General features: G+C 38.1%; 1 protein-coding gene across 1 annotated transcript in view; it reads right to left on the reverse strand.

Moving 5' to 3' along the window:
• The window catches only part of LOC145327195 (uncharacterized), a 146,035-nt gene extending 125,768 nt beyond the window's left edge, over positions 1-20,267 (reverse strand). Inside the window, exons 1-3 of the mRNA XM_080170772.1 lie at positions 20,201-20,267; positions 19,097-19,154; positions 13,754-13,819 (exon numbers count right to left, since the gene is read on the reverse strand). Coding sequence (XP_080026898.1) covers positions 13,754-13,802 — 49 coding nt within the window. The 5' untranslated portion in view covers positions 13,803-13,819; positions 19,097-19,154; positions 20,201-20,267. The remainder of the gene's footprint in view (positions 1-13,753; positions 13,820-19,096; positions 19,155-20,200) is intronic.
• Between the last annotated feature and the right edge of the window lie 219 nt (positions 20,268-20,486).

Below are 20,486 nucleotides of genomic sequence, written 5' to 3' on the forward strand. Positions count from 1 at the left end.
GGGTGGAAAAACCCTAACCCAAAACAGTTATTAACCTTCCCTATAAAAAGCTACACTAAAAAGGAACTATATATGTTCAGCGGTTAGAGAGATCCTTTGCTACAGACAAAAAAACGTTACAATTTCATATATTTATTATTTTATGTCCTTCTCATTTTTATGAATGCTTGAACATAAATGAGCTTTTTAACAACAAAGTCATATTTAGTGATTCATTTACAACATCTGCAATAACATTAGCAACCTTTATTTAAACCTTATTTAGTACTGTTGATTTTTTAAGAACCGCTTAAAGTACATTCCTAATGATGATACACAAAATTACCCCTTATGCAGATTAAAATTATTGGTTGAAACATAGGGACTTATTGAATCATATAATCAAAATTCAATAAAGTCACCAAAGTTGTTAAGCCAACGAATAAGAAAACGTTATTATAAAACTTAGGGACTAGTGTAATAAACAGCCCATCGTTCCTGCTATAAAATCCATTAAATTTATATGCCATAAAAGATGTAATACTCAAGTTGGTCATCACAATTACCCATCAATTAAACTGAGGTGGATTCTTAAAAAACTTTTTGGCTCACTGGCCCACTATATTAGTGAGGCTCGCTAAGAATTTTTGTGTAAAAATCTACAATAATTAAATCAAATCATAAAAGGGTTATTAACATAAGATTCTGATAAATTTTTGTAGATTTTTTATATTATTTTGGAGGATTTTTCACAAAAATTTTTATCAAGCCCCACTAATTTTAGTGAGTTATTGAGCCAAAAAGTTTTTTAAAAATCCACCCCTATTTGTTCTTTCTTGGTCTTTTTTGTAACCAATACAAGAACGATTGTGTTCAAAAATGTTTAAGGCAAGAATTAGGGATTACCAGGGCTCTTAATGGATAAGAAAATGGCCGATAAATTGACGTACATCCCCAAAGATGATACACAAAATTACCCCTTATATAGGTTACAATTATTGGTTGAAACATTTGAATTGATTTAATCAATCAATCAAAATTCAACTAAGTCTCCAAATTAGTAAGCCAAAAAATGTCCCATCCCTCCCATGGGATTCAAGCACCCTTCGCTTCTCAAATAAACCACTAAGACAACTGTGAACAGACGTACAGACATAGCCAAAAATAGAGCAGCTTCGCTTCTACATAAAGAATGGGCCAACACGGTGGTGGTCAAATTAACAATTAACCTTTCTTCTTTTTAGAGAGAGACAGTGGGTGGATACAAATTTACAAAAAAAATTGTCGTCAACTTGGCTCATTTATTGGTCGGTTTGTTTATCCAGTAGGAGGGGAGAAGATGGGGTAAAGTAAGTAAAAGGAGGGAATCGTTATTTTAGCCCGCTGCAAGTTTCACTTTATTATAGAACATGAAAATCTGGTGCAACATCCACGTAATAATATATCGATTAGTAAGAGGTATCTTAATAAGTAAAATTGTGTATATAAACATAAGAAAGTTGTAATTTTGTAAGACCTTTATTATCAGACAATTTTTATCACTAGTATTCAAATGATCATCTTTCAAGCATTACTGGAATGCTGCAAATATAGTTAGAAAGCTAAAATTTAAATATGTTTGTATTTATGAATATAATTGGTAGCTTTTTAATGGTAATTTTCAAATTTATCATAGCCTTAAATCATAAAAAGTTAATCTTAATAGCAATGAAGAATAGTTTGTCTATAGAAAAGTTGAATAATTTGAAAGCAAAGCTTTTTTACATTTAGGGACGGTCCGTTCGTCCGTAACGGATTGCTCTTTTAGTAAATTAAGTCATTTTATAATTGTCATAACGATTACCAATGGTGCAAGGTGATACTTGGAACAATAAGGTATAAAGAAAGCGTAGCATTACTAGAGTCCGTATTACCATTTTTTACATGTTGATTTTGACATTAAATTTCTACATGATAATTATTCTTGCCCTTATCGGGTCTTTGAATTCATCCTATAGCCGAGTCCCTACAAAAAATAAAGCAATTTGCTAGCAGACTAAAATGGTCTCCACCACTTAGGCCAGGTTGTTGTCTAGATTATACATCTATACTTATACAATTATTGGTGTCTTATTAGTTGAGCGTTGCTTTTATGGATGTTGTTATTCCTGTTGAAAGAATACTGAATAAAACATGGATCTAAAGGGATAACACAAAGGCCGATAAATTGAGGTACATCTTCAATGATAATACACAAAATTATCCCTTCTGTAGATTACAATTAGTGGGCAAAACGTTTGGACACTCAACTTAATGAAGCAACCAATAAAAGTCCCCCAAGTTGTTAAGCCAACGAATATGAAAACGTTATTTAAAATCTTTGGGGACTAGTGTAATAAACAGCCCAATGTCCCCTCCCACCCTGGTATAGGTGTGACATGTGACAGAGAGTGTAAATTCATAATATCAGACAACAATACTACACACAGGGAGGGAGGGGACATTGGGCTGCATGTGTATTACACTAGTCCCCAAACTTGTAAAATAACATTAAATTCTTTCTTTATAACTTTGAGGACTTTTATTGAATTTTGATTGGTTTGTTCATTAAGTTGAGTGTCGAAATATATCAACCACTAATTGTAATATACAGAAGGGGTAATTTTGTGTATTATTACTGGGTATGTATATCTATTTATCCGTCATTGTCTTATCCCTTTAGATCCCTGATACTACACAAGAATATTCAAATACTGATGTTCATTACAAAAACAGCAACAAAATTCTACCATCAAAAATGAATTGTAGAAATGTTCCCTTTCTGTAATTGTAATTGACTGTCTGTCTGTCCCAAAGGATCTCGCTAACCTCAGAACCGATATGGTTCTCCCTTACAGAATAGCTTCTCATGGGTCCTGGGCAAGTTTATAACTATTTTGGGGAAGGGTGCCACCACCCTCCTAAGAGAAATCTTCCCCCAAAAAATATTACTCCCCTCAATTTTTAGTTTTGTTTCTGCTTTTTTTAAAACTTAAAAGGTGGTTTGTCAATACCCCCCCTTCCCCTTTCTCACTCGCCTCAAAACTTCAAATATTGAATGCATTTAACAAATTCTTTTTATTTTTTTGTTTGTTTGAGGAAACGTCTACTTTTTGTGTAATAATAGTGATTTGGCTATTTTAAATGCTTTATTGTTATCTGTGTGTATATAATAATTTAAATTCATCGGATATTTTACATATTTACAGACGCTTAAGTGTTAACAGTAATACAAAGTCTTTTGTTACAGCAATGGATATATTATTACTTGGATGTTACACCAGATTTTCATGTACTCTGATAAAGTTATACTCGCAGTACCCGATAAATACAGCCTCAATGATGACATACAAAATATCCCCTTCTGTGGATTACAATATTAGCGGTTCAAACGCACTCAACTTTTTAAATCAACCAATTAAATTTCAAATCAAGCTAATTGTCCAGTCACTACAAATAAAAACGTTATTATAAACTTTGGGGCCCAATGTCCCCTCCCTACCTGACTGTATTTTTCGAGCCTTACTTTAGTTGACAGACGGATGGACGTACAAACGTACACACTTGTCCTAGAGTTGATTCGCTACTTATTATGGTGCTTAATATATAAATAGCCTCCTTAATATATAAATGTTAACTAACTGTTCAGTTTTAACTATCCTAGTGTGATATGTGCACACCAAACAACCAAACTTTTCCTTAAAATGCCTAAATATGACGCTAATTCTTTTCATTGTGTATTTTGAAATTTGTTTATTGTAATAGGTTTTTATTGCATTGTACAATAGACAGCTTCCCGCGGATATTAAAATAAAAATATTAGAAAAAAACTAACTGGAGGGACCAAAAATACTGTTATTAATTTTATTATTTTTGTTACCAATATTCGTGTGAATTTGTCTGTAATACGATGATATGCATGATTTTTTTTGTAGAACTGGTTCTAATCCAGCTAATATTGATCGGTTTCAAAGTAATAATGTAAATTTAATACTAAAAAATGTCTTATTTCGTGATTTATTGACAAGTATTTGGTAAAAATCTTAAGTTTATCTTTTTAGTTTATCTTTAAAGAATTACAAATGTATAAAATACAAACATTTTCTTAAAAATAGCATCAAACCTGTAAATTTGTAAAATGAGTTTAGAACTGAAACAGTGACTATTTTTTTATCTAAATACACATGCACAACCCATTACTTTGGTATACATATAAGATTTTTCCAATTAAAATTACTGTGCTAATTAAAAAAATTGTTTAGCCTAATTGCATAAACACCATAGCCTATACTAAGATAAAGTATGGTTCGCCTGGAACAATGGATATAGGATATACATGGATATATTGACAGGGAAAAATGTGCCGTAAATTTAGCTGCTAATATAAACCTTATTTATTGATTAGTTCGTTCATCCAGTAGGAGTGGAGGGGATGAGTTAAAGGAGTTGGATTAAGGGTATCGTTATTATAGCCATCTGCGAGAATCACTTTATCTGAGTACATTAAAATCTGGTGCAACATCCAAGTAATAATATATTGTTTGCTAGAACACAAGCAAGCAACCAGGCAGAGGGTCAATTCATAATTTAACCCGCTAACATAAATAAATCAGGGAAGGAGGGGGAAATTGGGATGTTTACTACATTAGTCCCCAAAGTTTTATAATATCGCTTGCCAACTTTGGGGACTTTTAATTAATTTTGATTGTTTTGTTTACTAAGTTTAGAGTTCAAACGTTTAAACCACTAAATATAATCTACAGAAGGAGTAAATGTATCATCATTTGTGATGTGCATTAATTTATCGGCCATTGTCATATCCCTTTAGATCCCTGTAAATGAATCCTTTATATACATTTAAAAAAAGGTATATACAATTATTAAACAATAGACATAGCTTTTGGAAATTCTATTTTAAAACTTCAAAAAAGTGGTCCTAACATTAAAACATCTACTATATAATGAATACTAGTTGATTCACCCATAGCCTATAGATAAATCACCCTAAAATAGCCTAAAATCACCCCCAAGACATAGATAAAGCTTCCCTGTAAATAACATAGAATTCGGGTCAGTATTTTTCGAGATCTTTAGCTTCAAATAAAAAAAATTTACTTCTTTATTTGATAGGAGAGACTAGCTTTTGGAAATGCTATTTTAAAACTTCTAAAAAGCTATCCTAATGTGGTATGCGGCAGCTCTGGACCATGCAGAAACCAAGACATTATAGTGATGCTACGCACCTAGTTAAATCCTGTTATTCTACAGTTATGAAGCCACCTGGAAAGATGTCAGATAACGGTACTGATTTTATCTCTCAGTTGTCCTGCAAATGGAGGGAGGGGTGTTACCCCTCCCTCTCCCCATCTTAAGCACCGGAACCTTCCCCTTCAACCACCAAGTTATCAGCACCACCTCAACCCTGAGGATAAAGGATCTAAACCTGCCCTCATCTGATAGAATCACCCCCACACAGACTGTTGTTGTCACAAGTAATCATCAAACCTTCCCTCTTTAGTACCCAGACCTACCACTCAACCCCTCTATGCTTATCTACCTATTGTGCTGCTCCATGGGCTATCCTGCCTGCCCCAGACAGGGATAGCCATCTACCTAACCATTGCAATTATCTATGTTTTACTGTATTCTTAATTCCCCCCACCCTTTCCAGGGATGGGGAACCATGATTGCCCAAACTGACTATTGTATATGTATTATAATGCTTTTATGTTATGATCATTTATTCCTATCCATGTAGTTATTGTTTGTTGTATATAACTTTAGTATCCTTTAACCCTTCAATAAAGTGACAACTGAAATAGATGTTGATTCTTGTCTAGTGAATGCTAGAGAAGCGTAGCTTCTCTATAGTAAGGTGTCCACGTCTGTTCACACTGCCGTAGTCTTTATTCGAACTCTGGTGTCTGCCATTTACCCTAGGCGGATACCACAACTTTGGTGACAGCTGTGTGAGATTACGGCGAACCACAAGTGTAGAGCAGACGCGCATCTGAGGCTAAGGTACTCCCAGCAGTGAATCTGGCAAAACTGACGCAAGCAACCTGAATTACCCACCCTGGACAGCAAAGTTTAACTCTGCATCCGGCAGTTGTGGAAGCGAGACAGCGAAATTTGATGAATAACCGCGAGCAGCGCTGATATCTAACGGAGAATTGAGCGCCAAAAGGGCTGAAACAGGCCTGCGGACCGGCTGAAACAAGCCAAATAAGTGTAAACGGCTGAAAATAGGCCAATTTTACTGCAAGAGATAGCAGGATCCGAACCAGTGGCGCTAGCAGGACGGGACATTCCCTGCCGCCATCAGCTGGATTTGGATAAGCGGCGCTAGCAGGACGGGACATTCCCTGCCGCCGATAGGCTGAAACACGCCACATAGCTGCAAGCGGCGCTAGCAGGACGGGACATTCCCTGCCGCCGATAGGCTGAAACACGCCACATAGCTGCAAGCTGCGAGCCAACATACGAGTGTAGTGCACCAGAACAGAGAAAAACTACGTCAACTCCAAGTATCCTGAGAGGCTACAACGCAGCCACCCATCTAGAAAAAACAGATATTATGTTACATTGCAGGGATTACCACCCTGGTGTTATGGCCAAACAATAGATTTATGAGCAAAGCTTGGCAAACAAATTGTTGTGTTGTGATAAATCTAAGAATAGAACAGGCTTGGATTATTGTGTATTGTGATAACAGCTAAAAATAGAACAGAGTTGGTAAACAAATCTGTTATGCAATTGTGATAAGGACAAAAATAGAAGCTAGATGTAATATAATAAAGACCCTGATATACAATCAAATCACCTCAAGCCTATAGCACAACAACAATACACCCCTTATTCCAAGGGAAAGGGGAGGAGCCCCTCTCCATTGAGGGCAAATACAATCAGGGTGATATAATAGATAAGCCTAGGATTAAGAAGAAAAGGCACTATTATACCAGCACACAGTTACCTCCCTCCCTCACAGGGGAAACGGACGGAGTTACCCCCGTCCCCTCACGCGCTTCCCCCTTCCTACCCACACTAGACTAAGTCCGTCTGTAGTGTGGGGCTAGCGATCGGACACACAGAGCGCCATTCACGGGTAGCGCAACAGAGTGCGGAAAATATCATAAATCCAACGGACGAAGCGGACCAATGAGAGAGCGAGTTGAGGGGTGAGAGCGCGTTTTATCTGTGTGCGCGGATTGACGGTGCGTAAGCGCGCTGCACGGAAAGGAGATTTCACGCACACACACACACACACACCCACACAGGAGAGGGGCCACTCTATAGCATACATCAGAGATATTTTTTTAGGAGAAAAAACTTGCAAGCTCCTCCCTCCCTGTCTACAGTGTGATAAGGAAAACTAAACCAGTTCCTTAAACCCGCTCAGACCCTCAACATCTCCTAGCCCTGCCAACCCTACTTCAAAGCTGAGTGGTTAGTGAAACAAATATATGTATATATAAATACCCAAGTGATAAATAATGTTGTTTTTTTGTATCATGGGTACAAGTAAGTGAATACTAACCCCACCATACAACACTGGACACTAATATGGTAACTGAACGAAAGTACGCCCACCCTGTGGACATAGCCTGACTTGATGCCCCACACTGGGCAGTGGTGGTGTGTACCTGGACCATCGACCTCATAGTTGTGAACTTTATACAGAGGAAGCGTGATTTTTTGGAGCAAGGAGGAAAGCTAGCTAGCTCTGGGGATATTCTTATACACGTATATATATATATGGGAGTGTAGCCATATATATATATATATAGTTAGCCTACCTATCCATATATCTACCAGCGGATACGCTCCTAGAGACATCTGTGGATCCCTAACATATTCCTTTTACCTTTAAGCTAAGATCCGCTGGTTATCACAGAAATCAAGAGCTATACTGGAAAGGAGAACAACTCAGGCTCAACAGTTAAACAAGACGCTGGCACCCACAGACCAACCCCCTGCTACTTATCATGGGGACGCGCCAGCCACAGAAACTCTTGAGCCAGGAGGACCGAGCCTACGGCTACGTGGACTACCACCCTAATTACACAGCTATAGTATTTATATTAGGGGTGAGCCGGCTCGAACCCCCTTGCGGCGCGGCTACTCTACTCTGCTCCTACATCTACAAGATAAGAACTTGGCAGCCCCTAGCCCGACGTGCGGAAATAGAAGACATTCATGATTGGGCATTAACTGTGTGCCTAGGCCTGCTGCTGACACTGTGGTGGACAGAAGTCTTCATTTGGACCAGAACCACCAACATCTGTACCCCACCACTCTCTGCTTCTTCATACACGATACTGCTTCTATTATTACTCTGGCCTACTGTGTTGAGTACAGTGAACATCAAACACATGCCAGGTCACAGACCCCTGGTCCCTGAGATGCCCTTGTCTGGAAGGGTGACTGAATGTCCGCTGCACCGCTCCTGTTCAGTTGGTGCTCAACGCACGAGAAATAGCAATACTGGACTGGGGATTGCTGAACCTGTAGGTGTCCTCCTGGGGGTGTTGAACGATGCAACTGAGCCTAATGAGAAGGTGACAAGCTTCAGAGACTTAGTGGCCAGCCCCAAGATGGACACTACTACCAGAACTGAGATTTCAAAGGGGCCCAGCCCTAGGGCCAGTACCACCTGTTTCTGGGGTGGAAAGGTCCTCCCTGGCACCGGCCTCACCAATCTGGAGGATGGGGAGCTGTCCCAGGGGAGTAGGCTCTTCACCCAGATGCCCGACGCGTACCTGGGGGTGGGGGAGCCGCCACCCAAGCCTCCCTGGGAGCCCCCAGGCATGGAACGACTGGGGACCGGCCTAAGGATGGGGACTGGTGACCTGCTGCAGTGGAAGACTTTACCCAGCACGGAGGGAGCAGGGTTGACCAGCAGCAGTGAGGCTGTTCCCCCACACTCCAAGACCAGATGCCGCTACTCTGTTGAACCACTGCACATGTCCCAGCCAAGTTCCCCCATGCTGCTGAAGATGGAGGCCCACCAGGATGCAGAGCTCCAACTAGGGAAGTCAATAAGAAGGCCACCCCTTGCCAAAACCAGAACCACCGCAGGGGCTCCCCACCAGCAGCTGACGGAGCCTGGCAGGGACGCAATACCAGCTGGCAACTCTGGCCCAACTCAGGTGGCTACCAACAGTCTGCTGACAGTCCGGAATACAGTTCAGGCTACCATCAGTATGGCATCTTCTGGGCCTTGCTGGTCCACCTGTGGGTACCTGTCCACACACTGGCCACAGGTACCCCCCAGAGATCATAGCCCCCTTTCCGACTGGCACCATCAACAGCCTTTGCTACCAACCACCTGGCATACCCAGAGGCAGGATCCCTCATGTGGAGAAGCACCTGCAGAAGCTAAGGCCGAGGCTGGCCTCGCCACCCAGGGGAGGAGAGCCGCTGTTGGATGGAAGGAACCTGTGTGTATGGGGAGGAGGCTGAATGTAACCAAGGAGCCACCACAAGCAGCCCAGCACCGCCTGACCCCTAGTAGGGGAGACCCTGTTTGTCAGCTGGTGCCCCAACTGGAGGAGGAGAGACCTGGCAGGTTGATACACCCTGGGGAAGCCGGCCTGATGGGACCCAGCTGGACGAAGGGGCGCTGCCGCTTCAACGGCCACACAGCCGCCAAGTGCAGAACCGGTTGGGACCGGGCAATGAAGAAACACCAGGCCGCCCAACAACCTGCATGCAACCAGTCTGCCACCCAGGTCCACCTGGAGGGAGATGCCCAGCCGTCACCCCAACTAGCTGCCGCCGCTGGGGCCGCGGCTACCCAGGAGTCTGTGTCTCAGATTGGGACCATGGTGGCCAGGATCAACGTGCTGGGAGGAGCGGCTGAACCCAACCGGGTTGGCCTGGACCTCAGCCGCAACCACAGGGGACCGGTGTCCGTAACCCCTGTCACCCCCAGCAAGAGCCGAGGGGCGCTACCCAGCGAGTCTGAGTCGATGTATGGGACGCCAACCGGCGTCGCCACCTGGAAGGAACGAGAGGTGCTTCCCTGCACCACCAAGCTGATGTCTGGGGCGACAACCGTCGCCGCCACCTGTGAAGACTGGGGGGTGCTATCCAGCGCCCCACGCTGGTGCCTGGGGCGACAACCGTCGCCGCCACCGAGAGACCTGGACCCCTGTGAAGACTGGGGGGTGCTATCCAGCGCCCCCACACTGGTGCCTGGGGCGACAACCGTCGCCGCCACCGAGATACCTGGACCCCGGAATGAGCCCGCAGCCCCAGAGGAAGGGGTGACACCCGTCACCCCCAGCCAGCCAGAGCCCCCAGCCAGCAGGGAGAGTCCAGCTGTCCCTCACCCTCAACTGCATCCAGCTGTCTACCTCCCTCAACCAAGCCAGGGTAATTGTATTGTACTGGTGTACCAGGAAGTTTGGGCTGGGCCAAACTTGCCTGCGCCCCCTGCATCTGCCCCAGGAGCCAGGGTATCAGCCATTACCAGCCAAACTGAAGAAGCTTTGACCGCTGCCTGGGGAGTAACACAACTAGATGCGCCAAGTGCCGAGCCTAACCATAGGAGTAGAGGATCCCCAACAATTATGTCTACCCAAGATGGAGACAATGTGCCTGGACCCCTTCAGGCTAGGGGAGGAAATCCGGAGCCTTGTGCCTCCAGTCCACTAGCAGCAGTGTCCGTGGATGGGCCTGTCTCCCAGCCAACTAGAGCGGAGCCACCCTTGCAGATCCAAGACAGCCTCCGGCATAAAGGGTGGACTGTTACCTTTCCCTACCCCGCAGGTCGGACTGCCATGCACCACCCTGCCAATGTCCAGAATGAGCCTGAAGGAGGCAACGCTCCTACAGTATGGCAACCACCACCTGCCCGCGTTGACAGAGACCCTGGAAGCCGAATGAACTTGACCAGCCCCGAGGGCGAAGAAACTGCGCCTGCATCCAGTAGCCAGCCTGCCAGCAGCAAGGTGACTAACACGATGGAGACCACCAGCCCAGTGGAGAAACCTGCAGAGGTGTATACCAGGCGGCTGTTGGTCCAAGCCCCCTCATGTGCTGTGCCACCCCTGGAGGTTGCCAGGGTGGCCTCAGAGGTACACATCCAACAGCCAGAAGATCCAACAGGACCAGCTACTCCAGCAGATATAGCCGATTCTGTTAGACCTGGGGAGGGCTGGAGTCCACCACCGTCCAGCAACTGGTATCCTGGCGGACCCATTCCACAAGGACAACAAACTGAAGGCCGCAACCACTGTCGGAAGTCTGGCGGTGCAGACAACCCCTCCAGCCTTCCGAGGGGAGAGTTGTGGTATGCGGCAGCTCTGGACCATGCAGAAACCAAGACATTATAGTGATGCTACGCACCTAGTTAAATCCTGTTATTCTACAGTTATGAAGCCACCTGGAAAGATGTCAGATAACGGTACTGATTTTATCTCTCAGTTGTCCTGCAAATGGAGGGAGGGGTGTTACCCCTCCCTCTCCCCATCTTAAGCACCGGAACCTTCCCCTTCAACCACCAAGTTATCAGCACCACCTCAACCCTGAGGATAAAGGATCTAAACCTGCCCTCATCTGATAGAATCACCCCCACACAGACTGTTGTTGTCACAAGTAATCATCAAACCTTCCCTCTTTAGTACCCAGACCTACCACTCAACCCCTCTATGCTTATCTACCTATTGTGCTGCTCCATGGGCTATCCTGCCTGCCCCAGACAGGGATAGCCATCTACCTAACCATTGCAATTATCTATGTTTTACTGTATTCTTAATTCCCCCCACCCTTTCCAGGGATGGGGAACCATGATTGCCCAAACTGACTATTGTATATGTATTATAATGCTTTTATGTTATGATCATTTATTCCTATCCATGTAGTTATTGTTTGTTGTATATAACTTTAGTATCCTTTAACCCTTCAATAAAGTGACAACTGAAATAGATGTTGATTCTTGTCTAGTGAATGCTAGAGAAGCGTAGCTTCTCTATAGTAAGGTGTCCACGTCTGTTCACACTGCCGTAGTCTTTATTCGAACTCTGGTGTCTGCCATTTACCCTAGGCGGATACCACACTAACATTAAAAAACCCACTATCTATAATACAAAGTATCTTGATGCCTGTCTGTCTGTCCCTTAAGATATCAGTAACCACTAAACCGATCGGATTCTACTCTTCAGGAAATATACCTACTGGTCCTGTGGTGGTTTTAGGCTATTTTTTTGGGGGGTGGGACAACTACACCCCCCCCCAAAAAAAAATCCCCCTTAATTAAAAAAAAATCAGTTCAAAATTAGTATGTTGCATGTCCAATTTTTTAAAATTACCTTTTGGGGCAAAGCCCCTAGAGGCTAGGAGCGAATCCGCTAGTATAATAAAAATTACAAGCTAAGAATGTAAATGGCAAATGTTAGACCATTATTTCACAAGCATAATGCAAGCAGTATTCATAATCAAACTTTATTGTTCCTTTTGATTTATCATCAAAGTTAGTTTGCTCTTTTCACCTCCCCGTGCAATAATAAATTTTAATAGCAAAGCTTTTCTATAATTAGGGTATGTAAGTGATATTATGTGATATAATTATCCTATTTATCCAGTTATAAGCGAAAAATCTCTATAATCAAGTCCTAAAAATGTAAGTATGTCCTAAACAATATCATGTATTAAGCAATTTTACAACAAATTTGTGAACAATTTTATTTAAACGTATATGTACATTATATTATTCTTTTTTAGTTTTGACAATTTATAAGTGTTTTTTTTCTTTTGTCCTACCGTTTCAGAGCTTTGCTAATAGATGTAAACTGAAAATTTGCTCTATAACTCAGTTTGTTCATTTGACTTTTCCATAATGTTTGTGCTTTGCTACTTATGGATGTTGTCATCCTTGTTTTATGATATATGATTGCTAATAACATTTGCATACAAATTTGCGAACAGATGAATAAATAAACATTAATTGTAAGCATAACCTTTCTACACTAAAGATGTGCATAACCATGTAACGGACAGCCATGATAAAATGATATCTTAGACATTTTTCTACTTTATAGAAGATAATTGAAGTCCCTCCATAGATTATGACGTCATACGATAGAATAGTTAATGTGAGGCCAGTATACACTTTAATTGACCAATGGTAAAATTTATGCTGGCCCCTCATTGGTTATTCTATCGTATGACGTCATAATATGTGGAGGGACTTTAATTATCTTCTATAAAGTAGAAAAATGTCTCATTAATCATCTTCTACTTTATATGATTAACAGTTCAGCAATTATTGATATAATAAGCTTTAGACAAAAAACTCTTACTACTTTAGGATATTAGATCTAGACATCTTATACCAAGGATGACAACATCCATAAGAGTTAAGCTCTGAAACGGTAAGATAAAGTAACATTAACACTTGAAGTGTGTCAGAACTGAATAATCAGAATATAAATGTATATATTCTAAACAAAAAGTATATTTGTTTTAAAACTGCTTAAAGAGAGGAAACTGTTTCAGGACATACTTACATTTTTAGGGCTTGATCATAAAGATACTTCGCTTATAACATTGTACCTTTATTCTAATTGGAAGTAAAGAAATTCTAAATCATACCTAACTATAATAGGAATCATCATGCAAAGTTTAAAAACCAACAGGACAATCCTAATATGCCTAAATTTATAAAAAAAAAGCTATCCGAACGTATGGACGGACGGACCATCTACCCTAATTATAGGAAAGCTTCGCGTTTAATAAGAACAACTAAACTCACCAGAGGTTAGCCCAGAGACTGTCAGCATTAACAGTGGGTAAAGCTTCATCTCTATCCGTATATTGCCTAAAATAAACACAAGTTATAACAGTTTTAAAAATACAGTCCAAACAAACACCGGAGATGGGTTCTTAAAAGAATGCCGCGTTTTTTCGACATTTTTTAGACATTGATTGATTGAACGAAGACGATATTGTTCTACAGAGTATACAACTTAAGAATTCAAAATTTTAAAATTATTATTTTAGCCATTTGTATAATTCGCTTTTGTAGGTACGGCCTTTTTAATGCATCTTTTTAGAGCTGTATTAGACGTTATACAAATGACTAAAATGATAATTTTAAAATTTTGAATTCTTAAGTTGTATACTCTGTATAACAATATCGTCTTCGTTCAATCAATCAATGTCTAAAAAATGTCGAAAAAACGCGGCATTCTTTTTTAAGAACCCATCTTAGATAACTCCTTCAGGAGAAATTAAATTGAGAGGTTGAGACAAAAAGCTCAAGAATTGTAGATAAAATATTTCCAGTATGGCTTCGAAAGCGATTAATATCCAGTGGATTAGAACCGGCTCTAAGTCATAATAAAAAAAATCAGATATAGCATCGAATTACAGACAATTTTCCTCGAGTATTTAAATAAAAGTCATAAAATAAATACCAGTTTTGTTAGACCGGAACTTTGGTTCCTTGGGGCTAAAAAACTGGTTTCATTTTGATATCCGCGCAAAGCTGTCTATAATACAATTTGATAAATAGCTAATCACATCCTCAAGCAAAAATGAAAACGAAAGACAAATATTTTCCTCCTAATTTGTGTTCACTTGACATTTAGCAATGGTTTAATTCTAACCAAAGAATTGCTGTAAAACAATAATAAACAATAACTTTTTCACAGACAGAAAATTTAATTTTCAAAACAATGCATGCAGAAGCAATAGTCTGCATTTCTTTTAATATCAAGTGTATAAAATCAGTGATTTAAAGGGATAAGAAAACGGCCGATAAAATTACCCCTTCTATAGAATAAAATTACTTGTTAAAACGTTTGGACACCTAACTGAATGAACCAACCAATCAAAATGCAATAAAAGTCCCCAAAGGTGTTAATAGGAAAACGTTCTTATAAAACTTTGGAGACTAGTGTAATAAACAGTCCATTGTCCCCTCCCTCCCTAATCAAAAATAACAAGAATAGCTTCTTTACAAAGGAGTTTTTGAGATATTGATTATTTCTAGTATGGTTTTATCAGGGATCTAAAGGGATAAGACAATGACCGAATAATTGATATGCATTCCCAATAATGATATACAAAATTTCCCCTTCTGTAAATTAAAATTAGTGGTTGAAACGTGTGAACACTAAACTTAATGAACCAACAAATCGGAATTCATGAAAGTCCCCAAAGTTGTTTAATCAACGAATAAGAAAAAGTAATTATAAAACTTTGGTAACTTTGACTACTGTATGTAATAAACAAATAAAGATTTATATTAATTTTATTTTTGTCTCCGTAGACATTAATTACAAAAACAAAGTTTAGCATACAAGAAATGATAATTTTTCTATCTTAATTAAATTGTAAAAAATGTATTACATTAATGGATATATTATACCTTGGATATTACACCAGATTTTTATTATCTCTTATAAAGTGAAACATTCAGCGGTATATATAAAAAAAAATCCACTTCCACCCACCTCACCCCATTCCTTCCCCTCCTACTGAATGAACAAACTGATTAATAAATGACAGGGAAACAGCAACTTAAATTGAAGACAATCTTTCCTCTGCCATAATATCCACGTATATTCTACATCCATTAATGCATTGTTGGTTCATTGAATGAACTGTTTGTTATCATTTCATTTGACAGTTCAATTAGATTTCATGTTCCCTCCTCAGAGCGGAGGGTTAAAGGTTTTTAAAGCATTGCAGTGTGCATTTAATTTCGCCAAAAATACTAAATTTGCATTGGCCTTTACATATACGTTGTTTTAAATACTTTTTAATGCACTCTAGTTTATTAGACTACTTCATAACTTTCCAGTAACAGTTTTGATTTAAAAACTTTTGTATGATTATTTTACTTTCAAATTATTATACACAGTTATGTAATTGATTAGTGAAATTCATAGAAACTTAATTCGATTGCAAATCCATTTTCTTTAGGCATGATACAGGTTTATACCTTTTTTTGGACCAAGACATTTCCTTTTAGACTTCTTATTATTCGCCTTACATGGCAACATCAAGAATTAATTTAATGGACCTTAATAAAGTATTTTCATTTTTTTAAATTGAAAAAAGATCAATACTTTTTGTGTGATGTGCTAAATAATTTTAATTGTAAATAATATTTTGCAAGAACATAACAAAAGCATCAACTCTTGTTTGTAGTGCAATAAATTCTTTGCGAAAGAGTTTAAGCATTTTTTTTTTACTTACTATAGAACAAGGACAAATTTTTCTAATAGTAACGAAGAACAAGGATCATTTGGTCAATAACAGCGAAGTTTTAGTAGAAAATTTTTTGGATCATATGAATAACTAAATAATAAACAAGAATAGTTTTTAAGAAAAGGGATGACTTTATGAAGTAAAAAAAATATTATACTTTCCTTTTAAACCCAATAAAACGTTTAGTAATTATAATAAAACTTGCAAGATATATATTTACAAACATACATCATATTACTTTAGCAGATAGACATCAAATTACTGCATAGAACGATGGGAAATAAAAGATAATCCTATTGGTTGGGATATGGACCAGACCACTAAAAAAGGTGTTAACCACAAACTTTTTGGAGACCACTGTTTTGGAGGTCCCAAGGACCATACATATGACGACAAAGCATTTAACAAAAATGGATTTATTATTCCCTTTATCTTACACCAGATTATCATGTACTCTAATAAAGTGAAACTTGTAGCTGGCAAAAATAAAGATTCCTCTAGAACCCACCCCATTGACCCATCCCCTCCCCTCTTACTAGATGAACTAACTGAACCGTAAATGATGTCTATGTAAGTTAGCAACCTAAATTGACTAAAAAATTTCCATTCATAATATCCACGTATACTTTTATATCCGTTTAAGCAAATTAATTGAAGGAAAAAGTAAAAACTAATGCCTATTTTTTCATGCACAGTGGTATGAATTTAAAAGTGGCATACGACATTTTGATTTTGATGGCATCAATTTTGACATAACAAATTTCTATTATTAAAGGTATTTTATGAATCTTGAGATGACTTTAAAAATCCATATCTAATTAGATAATTAAAAATATAGAAAAAAATAATTTAGATTTTTTCTTTTAGGAAAACAGTTATTTAGTAAAAACAGTATTGTTGTCTAATATCGTAATCAGTAACAGTTTTCAAGTTTCTCATTAACAGTATGTTGTATCTATAAATATTAATGGACCCTAGAATTGGATCATGGTAGATAACAGAAACCTAACCATAGATAATAAATGCGATTTTAAATGGTTACAGTTTCTAAGACATTCTGTTAAGACTTCTAATAGTCAGGGGGAGGAAACATTGGACTGTTTAGTACACTAGTCCCCAAAGTTTTACAATAACGTTTTTTTAGTCGTTGGCTTAATAACTTTGGGAACTTATATTGTATTTGACTGGCTAGTTTATTAAGTTTCAACCTCGAATTGTAATCTACAGAAGGGGTAATTTGTGTTTCATAATTGGGTTACGGGTATGAACTCTATCTATCAGCATTGTCTTATCCCTTTAGATCCCTGTCTAGTAGTACTTTAAATATCGAATTTTTAAAAGTATTTTCTCGCATCGTATTATAAACAGCTTTTCGCGGATATAGAAAGTACAATTATGAGATTAAAACTAGTTTTTTTTAGCCCCGAGGTGCCAAAGGCACCGGCTAAAAAAACTGGTTTTAATCTTATGATTGTACATTTCTATATTCGTAGAAAGCTGGATATAGTACGATGCTAGACATAGTTTTTTCGTATGGATGAGAACCGGTTCCTATCCACCGGATTCGAATGAATACGAGAATAGTGTTTTCTCGTATCGTATTATAAACGGCTTTCCGCGGATATAGAATGTACAATTATAAGATTAAAACTAGTTTTTTTAGCCCCGTGGTGCCGTATTATATCCGTATTATAAACGGCTTTCCGCGGATATAGAATGTACAATTATATTCGTAGAAAACTGGATATAATACGATGCTAGACATAGTTTTTTCGTATGGATGAGAACCGGTTCCTATCCACCGGATTCGAATGAATACGAGAAAAGTTTTTATTCTATGGTTAGGTTTCTATTTTCAAACGCGGCCCAATTCATAGGTCCCATACAACACATATTATGTGAATGCCCAAAACCGTATGGAAATTAATAAGGCATATCTGCTGAATTACTGTAGAATGCTATTTTTAGCCCGCCAAAAGTCATTTTCAAGATTTGTACTGCATTTTTAAAACCCTGCATAAATTTGGAGAATAGTTATTTCTCGCATCGTATTATAAACAGCTTTCCGCGGATATGAATGTACAATTATAAGATAAAAACCTTTTTTTAGCCCCGAGATGCCGAAGGAACGGACTAAAAAAACTGATTTTAATCATATGATTGTACATTTTATATTCGTCAAAAATGATTGCTTTGATTGAAATCTAATTGTGGTTGGTTTCTGAAGAAGGTAGAGTCAAAAATTGTTCTTATCATTCAGGATGTGTACAATTTATCATACATTGCCTTATCCCTTAAGATTTATTAATTCTATAGTACATTGAATATGCTGTACAAATACTGGAATCAAATGAATGTGGCGAATTTTTTCTGCTTTTATTAATTCTCCAGATAAAGAAACATTTTGATTGCAGAAGAAAACAGTTTAGAATTGATTAATTATTAGAATTTTAATAGAATACAAATTAATTGATTTTCCAAACAAAAGTAAATTTGAAATATTATGATTGAAAACCATGCAATATTTGTAATTATAATAGAAGATTAATATATTTTATATATTTTTTCTATTATAAAAACTAAGACTTTCTTTAATTAATGCCTTACTCTCTTCGATAACGGCATTTTAATTTTTATGATTTTCTGAATTGTTATGAATAATTGTATTTTTTGTGTGAAAACAACTAATTTTCTCGTATTCATTCGAATCCGGTGGATAGGAACCGGTTCTCATCCATACGAAAAAACTATGTCTAGCATCGTATTATATCCAGTTTTCTACGAATATAAAATTAGTTTAAATCTTATAATTGTACACTTATAAACGGAAAGCTGTTTATAATACGATGCGAGAAATAACTATTATGATTGTTTTTACCTGTTATCTGACTAAAATGGATGAATCTGAATTGTAGGTCATGTTCCTCTGGATACTCCTGCGACAATACAGGTATAAAGAAATAAGTAAATGGAGCAGATACGAACAGCAGAGTAGCTACTCTATATAAAGATACGTCAGACTGTCTAGTTTACAAGAATACAATCCCAAACCTCTTTAAATTAAGTCACCTTTATGTAATAGTATCAAGACATTAGTGTCTTTAAAATCTATTTCTCTATTTTTTTTTATATTTTTACAGTATACAGTAAATTTACAGTATGTTACAACAGATACTCTTAAGAATGATACAATGAATTGAGTTGAAGTAGGTTTAATCAACAGTAGGTTTATATGTACAGATAACTAGAACACAGTAATAGTGTCTGACTGATTATGACGTAACAAAAAAAATCAGCCAATGAGAGGCCACTATAAATTTTACCATTGGTCAATAACGGCCTCTCATTGGCTAATTTTTTTTGTTACGTCATAATCAGTCAGACACTATTACTGTGTTCAGATAACTACCTCCCCTCCCCCCCCGGTAGCCTTTTTCGTCTGTTAGCAAATAATTTTCTGCTACTTGACTGTGTTAATATCCCGACACCATTTATTGATTTTCAAAGACCCAATTGAGAGTCGGCACAAGGTCATTGGAATAGGGAAATACAGTTATTTAACACATTCCCCCTCTAGTATTTTACTCTAATGTTTAACCAAAACAGGTGAAGACTAGATAAAACAATATTCTTATTATTTTTAGAGCTTCGCTTGTAGATGTTGTCATCCGATTGATCTTATTTTTGGTATATTGATTCCTGGAACAACAAAGTATAATGTAATAAGCGAAGCAACTCTATAATCAAGTCCTAAAAATGTAAGTATATCGATAAACATTATCCTGAATCAAGCAGTTTTTCAACAAATTTACTTACAATTTTGCTTTGACTCTTATACATTTATATTATGATTATTCAGTTCTGACACTATACAAGTGTTAATGTCCGTTTGTCCTACCGTGTCAGTGCTTCGCTTTTATGGATGTTGTCATCCTTGTTTAATTGTTGTCATCCTTGTTTTTCTTATTCTTTTATGCCTTGCCTTGTTGTTTTAACCTCCACAAGGATTATCACCAAGGAAAGATGTACACACCATTTTAGATCATCTGAAACATAAATATTAGTTATAAATAATTGTAATAGTTATTATCGCAATGTATTATAAACAAATTTTCGCGGATATTAAAATGAAGATTATAAGATTAAAAAACCAGTTTTGTTAGATCGGGCTTTTTAATTTCATGACTTTCATTTTGATGTCCGTGGAAGATTGTCTGTAATACGATGCTCTACATGATTTTTAAGTATGGCTGAGAACCGCTTCTAAT

This window comes from Acartia tonsa, chromosome 8 (genome assembly GCF_053477335.1).
Source record: "Acartia tonsa isolate MP-2025a chromosome 8, ASM5347733v1, whole genome shotgun sequence".
Taxonomy (NCBI): Eukaryota; Metazoa; Arthropoda; class Copepoda; order Calanoida; family Acartiidae; genus Acartia; species Acartia tonsa.